General features: G+C 34.6%; 1 protein-coding gene across 1 annotated transcript in view; it reads right to left on the bottom strand.

The window, feature by feature from the left end:
- The window catches only part of LOC124425634 (putative leucine-rich repeat-containing protein DDB_G0290503), a 35,608-nt gene extending 28,241 nt beyond the window's left edge, over positions 1–7,367 (bottom strand). Inside the window, exon 1 of the mRNA XM_046966202.1 lies at positions 7,193–7,367. Coding sequence (XP_046822158.1) covers positions 7,193–7,367 — 175 coding nt within the window. The remainder of the gene's footprint in view (positions 1–7,192) is intronic.
- Between the last annotated feature and the right edge of the window lie 397 nt (positions 7,368–7,764).

The raw sequence follows: 7,764 nt of genomic DNA, 5'->3' as shown, positions 1-7,764 counted from the left end.
TTCTTTTTCTTTTTCTTCTTCTTCTTCTTCTTCTTCTCGTAGGCAGTTTACCTACACCCACGCGAAAAAAAGCGGAGGTAATGTAAAATTTTTATTAGAGCTATTTAGGTGAGATCTCTGTAAAGTGGTTGTAATTTCGAATTCTTCTTCTTTTTTGTCTTTTTCTTTTTGTTGTTTTTTATTTTCTTTTTGACAGTTTTTTTTGGCAGATTTTTTCCATATTATAAACGAAAAATAAAGATTACTCTTATTTCAGTATGTTGATCACCTTTCGAGTAAATCTTGGCAAAAATTTATGAAATGAAAAGAAAAGAAAAAGAAAAACATAAAAACGAATAAATAAATAAGAAGAAGAAAAAAACAAATTAATTGATATTCAATGAATAATTCGTATCTATGAATATATTTCTATGAATTTTGCGAAACCATGATCATCACTTTAACGTGTACTTTATCAAGATTTGGATATACGATTCGCTAAGGTGTTCGAGAGAAGGAAATATTCCCGACGATGTTACTAGCTTGGTATGTATTCGCTATAAGCCACGTTTATCTTCTAAAGCGAATCTAATCCTCGATAGGTCGTATCTCTCTCTCTCTCTCTCTCTCTCTCTCTCTCTCTCTGTCTCTGTCTCTTCTCAATATTTTTTTTTCCTTCAACTAGAAACAAGTTGCATCGGAAAGCAAAGCACCTTGATCCCAAGGAATGGCATCGATGAGAAAGAAAGAGAGAGATAGAAAGAGAGAAAGAGAGAGGCAGAGAAGGAGAGGGAGGGAACAAGAGGGAGAAAGAGAAGGAGAGAGAGAGAGACAGAGAGAGAAGTGTACTTAGGTGATGCGTAAGTGCAACTCGCAGAGCGCTGGGAAGAAGAAGCGTCGGTGGCATTGCGTACACGGTGCGACCACCGAGAGATGTCCTCAGGATAAAACAGGCAGGCTTTGTTCTATCCTTATGAATAAAACATTCGATAAGGTATCTTGGAACCATAACGTACATACGTACGCATACTTTTGCGCTAAGAGAACCTCGCTACGAGTCCGTTCCGTTCCACTCGTGACATTCCCTCGCTCTTCCTCTTCTTTTTCCTTTTTTCTTTTTTGTTCTTTTTCTTTTTTCTTTTCTTTTTTATTTCTCCTTATTTATTTTATTATATTTCTCTTTCCTTTTCCTATTTCCTTACGAAATAAATTTACATTGTTTTCAAATTTTGGACAATTAATTGGAAAATCGAGATTGATTTAATATGTCCGATGACAATTCGTGATCATTTAAGAATCATTTAATTTTTCTTTTATTTTTTTTTATTTTTCTTTGTTATCAAAATTCTTAATAAAAAGTATTAAATGCGATTAGTATCATCGTTTGATAATAGTATGTTTTTTTTACTGGTCTTTAATATTCGTCAATCGTAAATTAATTTTATGAGAAAACATAATTGCATATAAATATATTAATATGTTAACGTCGTAAATAATGTTACTTATTTGTGAGCTTTATTTTCATTTTATATCATTTAAATCAGAAAATTCCTTTTTTTAGTTTGAATTATAAAATTTTCATATATTCGATTAATAGATCGAAAAGTATTTACAAACGGAGACTGGCGCATGCGCGTAGAATTTCTCCCACCATGTTTCCTCAAGTCGACACCATGTTGGATTTGTTGTAAGCGTCAAATTACAAAGAAATTTTCGTCTCTGCTTAATTACAAGTAATTAGCATATTATTTTTTAATGTACATTATCATTCAATATATCAATGGATTGTCAAACACGCGATTTCCATGGTATAATGTTCGCAAGTCAGGAAATCTTTGCGTTTACGAGATATTTGTAGAAAATAAAACCAACGTTTTGGCGTCTTTTTAGGAAAGGACGATGGAAAATAATTTCTGTCGAATTTTTGAATCGAATTTTAACTATGCTCCAGTTTAATAATTTATACATAATTTATTAATCGTAAATTTATTAATCGACTCTATTTTGTTATATTAAATATTCATATAATATATATATATGGTATATACGGAATATTATACGTATATTTACAATATTTATATATATACACACATATATACATATATACATGTATACACTCATCATAAGTAAACGTAAATATACCCAAGTACACACGTACAACTTTACTTCGTATTTAATAAGAATCCTTTTAAGTATAATTCCTTGTATTCAAGGAGCCAACAAGCCAACGGAGTTCAGAGTATAGCAAAGTAATGATAAAGTTTTATTTTTTGCTCTTTTCGTAAACACGGATTATATACTAGAGAGTTTATATCTCTTTAGAAACGTCAAGTAAATTCTTATTTATAAAAAGATACATATATATATATATATATATATATAGGTTTAATGCGATGAAAAAAAATTTTTCACGACTTTCGTGTTATTTTTGTTGGCTCCTTTCCAGGAAATTTGCTACTCGCACGAGAACGTAAACAAAACATTGTCGAACGTTTTCGACTTTGTTATGAACGAAGAATGTAAATACGATTTGCACTCTTTTGCAGTGTAATATGATACCTGTTAGCGATAACACACGCGAGAGAGAGAAAGAGAGAAAGAGAAAGAGAGAGAGAGAGTCTTTACACTAGAGTAGATAAGTAATTAATATTATTTTTTCGTTGATCAATTTAGGAATTAAAATTTCTATCTATTTAATTAATAAAAACGTGACTAAACAAAAATATTATCTGAGTCCGTCTGTACGTATATATATATATATGCAACAATTCTACACGTGATTAGATCTAGATCCGGTGTTACTTGCAATTTATCTAAATTAAAATCCTGTTAGGCGAATAACTATATGGGTACTTATTACCGTGCTAATGGTCGCATATTTTATCACGTTTTCTCAATATTTTATTGTCATTAGTATTATGTAAAATTTTATTTCTAAACGTATATAATTCATAAGGAACGTATTATCCAACGTTGATTTATAATTCGATGAAATTAATTTGTTTATACGAATGTTGCGTGGATTTTTATTAATTTATTTATTAAAAAAAAAAAAAAAGAAACAGTAATATATATATATTTCTTTTTTTTTTCTTTTTTTCATCGACAGATCAAATTCGTCCGAATGGTTAGATAGTTCAGAATGATTTTAAATGTTTTGTATATTCCACGTGGTGTCTCTATATTACAAACTCTTTATTATTTCATTTTAATCATCTCTCTCTCTCTCTTTCTCTCTCTCTTTTTCTCTCTCTTCTCGGAAAAGAAGCGAACGAATTCTCGCACGAAGATATTGGAGTATGAGAAAGAAAACGTGCCTGAAAGATGTTGGAAGTCGTTAGATAAAGACAGAGAGAAAGAGAGGTAGTTATTGTATAGGTTGAGAAGAGAGAAAGAGAGAGAGAGAGAGAGAGAGAGAGAGAGAAAGGGAAAGAGATGAGTTTAAAGCTTGAAAGCGCGGCTGTAGAAGAAGGGATGAGGTGAGGGAAGGGAAAGGGGGAAGGGTTGTTGAGAGGGGAGAGGGGGTTTATAAGAGACTAGGCCGTGTCTCAATGTCTCCCCGAAGGCGCACCTTGGCAATTTGTGCCTTCATTCGCACAAAGCTGCTCGCTCTACCATCTCGCTCTCTCTCTCTCTCTTTTTCTTCCTTCTCTCTTTCTCTTTCTTTCTTTCACTTATCTCTTTTTCTTTCTTTCTTGCGAGAGCACCGTGGAAAATGCTGACATAAAAGAGAAGTTAAAACTATGCCGTCGTTCTTATTACTGCCTCGAGCCACCCCCTTTTCTTTCTTTCTTTTTCTTCTTTCTTTATTTCTCTCTTGCTCTCTCTTTCTCTCTTTTTTTCTATCTATCTTTCATTCTATATCACTTCTCCTTTTCACATCTCTCTTTTTTTATTTTCGTAACGAGGCAAATATTTTCTTTCTCTTTACTTCGGTATGAACCTTGATTAAATAATTTTCTAATATAAGATGGCAAATAATATTGGAAAGGAAGCGTGGGCTAAAAGACAAACGGACGGACGAGTCTTACGGTGATTATTTTAGGAAATCTTATCGAACTCGTTATCATTCGAATTGCGTAGGTATGTCATAAATGAAATAGCGCTTCTGTTAAAAAGAAATATTTCTTTTAATTATACATATTTTTATATAATTAAATATCTTTGTTCATAAATATATTCTTTTTTAAAGAAAATCTTTTATACAATATATATATTTAATTGACGCTATCATTAATTCGTAAATAAAAATTAAACAACTAATTGATTATTTTGATGATTGATTGTTGAAAAAGGAAAAAAAGAACAAAAAAGGAAGAAAAAAGTAATAGAGGAAAATGCTTCAAACGTTTTCCAAAATTCTACGTAAAATCTACGTATCTACGTACATACATAAATACATAAATATATACATACATACGTACATGTATATATATATATATATATATATATATATATCGTTTGGAACGCTTTCAAACACATTCCACATTTAAATCGTATAAAATAAAATAGCCAAACGACAAATCATTGTCGATTAATGCGAAAACGTGGTTACATTTTGTAAATTGTTGAAAGAATGAGAGAAAACGATTGGGATCGATGAAAGCGAGCGGGGAAGGGGTACGGGTGGATAAGTGGGTTGATGGGAGGTTATTTGGAGAAGGGGACAGGGACGAAGAAGGGAAGAATGTGAACGAGGGAGACAGTAGCGAAATAGCGTAGGAATCACATTAAAATTTCGAACGGTCGATTTGCAGAGAATGAGTTGCACCCACACGAGAGAGCTCTTGCTCTTTCTGCATACGAGTTACAAGAGAGTGAAAGAGAGAGAGAGAGAGAGAGAGAGAGAGAGTGGGAGAGGGAGAGAACTTCTTCCGTTTGGTAGAGAGGCAATCGGCAACATTTTCGAAATGGTCGAAATTGCGTCAGACAAAATTCCACGCGCGTGAAACGCGGAGAGACACACGTAGAGAGGAGCTTACAAAACAGCACAGGTTCAAAGCGACCACGAAAACCGAAGTATTTGAGAAGGGAGGCATTCTTACCGGCCGCAATTCAAATATGTCAAATATCTCGCGGCGATGGACGGAAGGAAAAATCAAGGACGGTTAAATGAATAAGGGAGAGAGAGAAAGAGAGAGAGAGAGAGAGAGAGAAAGAGAGAGAGAGAGAGAAAGAGAGAGAGAGAGAGAAAGAGAGAGAGAGAGAAAGAGAGAGAGAAAGAGATTGCGAGGACTTCAAAATGTGGGAAGACGTTTATACGAGAGGAATTTCTCTTCTTGGTCTTTTCTCTCTCTCTCTCTCTCTCTCTCTCTCTCTCTCTTTCTATCTCTTTTCATAACTTTGATTAAAGTTTGTCGTGCGGTTACAGATGTTTTCCCAAGTCCTTTCGCTCTTGTTTCAATTCTCTAAGCTGTTCTCTCATTCTCTCTCTCTCATATATATATATACGTAATTTCTTGCGTATACGATTCTTTCTTTTTCTCTCTCCTTCGTTCTTTTTCTTTTGTCAACATACGCAACGATTTCGTTTGGTCCGCGTCACCAAGGAAACAATACAACGGCTTCGTTATTACGTAAAAGTGAGTTTCACCGTGCGAGGTTTTTCACGAATACGCCATGGTACGGATCACGATGAAAATGTGTGGAAAGCCCGATTATTCATTCGTTATTGCGTTAAGAGGAGCAAACAGGAGAGAGAGAGAGAGAGAGAGAGAGAGAGAGAGAGAGAGAGAGAGAGAGAGAGAGAGAGAGAGAGAAAGAGAAAGAGAGAAAGATCAGACACCGTCGACGGTGCGTATTTATCGTGGGTATGTTTAAAGAGTTCTCACGACATCCTGGCGACGCTCTTTTCCACTTGCGTCATTATCCTCATATGGAAATAGAAGGTATCATATATATTTTCTTCTTACTTAATTTTATTTTACGTGGGTATATTTTAATGTTCACGTTTTTCTTTTTTTTTTATTTTTTCAATTATTTTTTTTCTTTAGTTTTTTTTTTCTCAATTTCTTCTTCTTTCTTTTTCTTTTTTCTTCTTCCTACAAATGCATAATCCTATTAAGCGACATTATAAAAAATTTTAGCATCAAAGTAAGATTACTTAATAACAGTTCAGTATTATTGATTTCTGTATCGATTCTAATTGTCATTTTTAAAAAGTTAATTTCTAAAACTTATTTTTATATAGATTATTATAAATTAGCATAATAAAATATTGTTAATTTTTATAGATATTTTTATCTCCTTTTTATTTTATAGATATATTATACCTCTAAAATATCAAGAAAATAATAAATAATCTTACTCAAGTTCGAAATCTAAAAATCAACGAACGTGAAAAGACAACACGGCAGTATGTCTTCTGTCACCTGATAGCACTTTGTTACACCTTTATAACAGATTATTTTCATTATCTTTCCCTTTCGGTCTCTCCCTGACCGAAGGAAACAGACTCGAGAGATCGCATCGATCAAACGTTAGCTGGTGTGACTGCGACATGTCGTACTGACAAAGAACGATCGGGTTTCATTCCGTATGAGACGCGCCACGTGTGTGTTGTCGCGTTACAATTCCAAGCTTCTCCTCCGCGTTCGAATATAAAATAGTAGATAAGATATATATATATATAGTGTATGATATTATTCTTACAAGATACTCGTTTGTAAATGTTCTTTGTGATCGACGAATAACTTATGATTTTTTTTTGTAAATAAACTATTGATAATGTATTATCAAGTCTATCATTCTAAGGTATCTTATTAAGTAATAAGTATTATTAATGAATAAGTATTATTAATTAGATAAGAAAAAAATAATTAACAATAATTATATATATATATAATATATGAGATATCATAGATCATTTTTTGTTGATTTTTTTTTCTTTTTTGTTTCTCAAAGAATCGAAAGGTGGAAACACGAATGGAAGAAATATATGAACCTAATCAGTCAGTGATGATTCGATTTGTTTTCAACGAGTGAGATTTCGAGTGCGAATTAGACATCGCATGTTTGTAAATGAAGCATTGGATTTCGTGATATTTAGAAATGGATGGATTACTAGTCCATCCTAGGTAGTATCAAGCAAACGATGCTAGTTCAGGAGGTACAGCAGCAGCAGCAGCAGCAGCAGCAGCAGCAGCAGCAGCAGCAGCAGCAGCAGCAGCAGCAGCAGCAGCAGCAGCAGCAGCAGCAGCAGCAGTAACAGTACCAGCAGCAGCAGCAGTAGCAGTACCAGCAGCACCAGCAGTAGCACCAGTACCAGCAGCATCAACAGTAGTACGGAAAGCAGGAGGAAAACGTGCTTCGCGTGCTATTTGCAGTTCGCACTGCATTTCTCTGGCGAATGGAGCCGCTCTTAGCTTTATATAATTGCGAGCTTTCATATTTGATGTTACTAGGCGTTCTAGCTGCAACGTTTGCACTGGCTTACATGCGCCTAGCGTTTTGAAGCAGCAGCCTGCACGCTAGGTATGCGGCGACCTGCAAACATGCTGCTTCTCTTCCTCCTCCTCCTCCTCCTTCTCCTCCTCTTCCTCCTCGTCCTCCTCTTCCTCCTTGTCCTCCTCTTCTCCTCGTCCTCTTTTTCCTTCTCCTCTTTCTCCTCCTCACCCTTTTCCTCCCACCTCGGCCATTGAGCCTTGTCTTGTTTGAGGCCAGGATTTATCGTGCGCGTTTATACTCGGATTTGCAGAAAATGGGATGTTTGAGTGATGTAGAGAGAGAGAGAAAGAGAGTGAGAGGGAGAGACAGAGAGAGAGCTAACTAGTTCGATATTTTTCA

This window comes from Vespa crabro, chromosome 7, assembly GCF_910589235.1.
Source record: "Vespa crabro chromosome 7, iyVesCrab1.2, whole genome shotgun sequence".
Lineage (NCBI taxonomy): Eukaryota > Metazoa > Arthropoda > Insecta > Hymenoptera > Vespidae > Vespa > Vespa crabro.
This window is presented reverse-complemented; position numbering and strand designations above follow the sequence as displayed.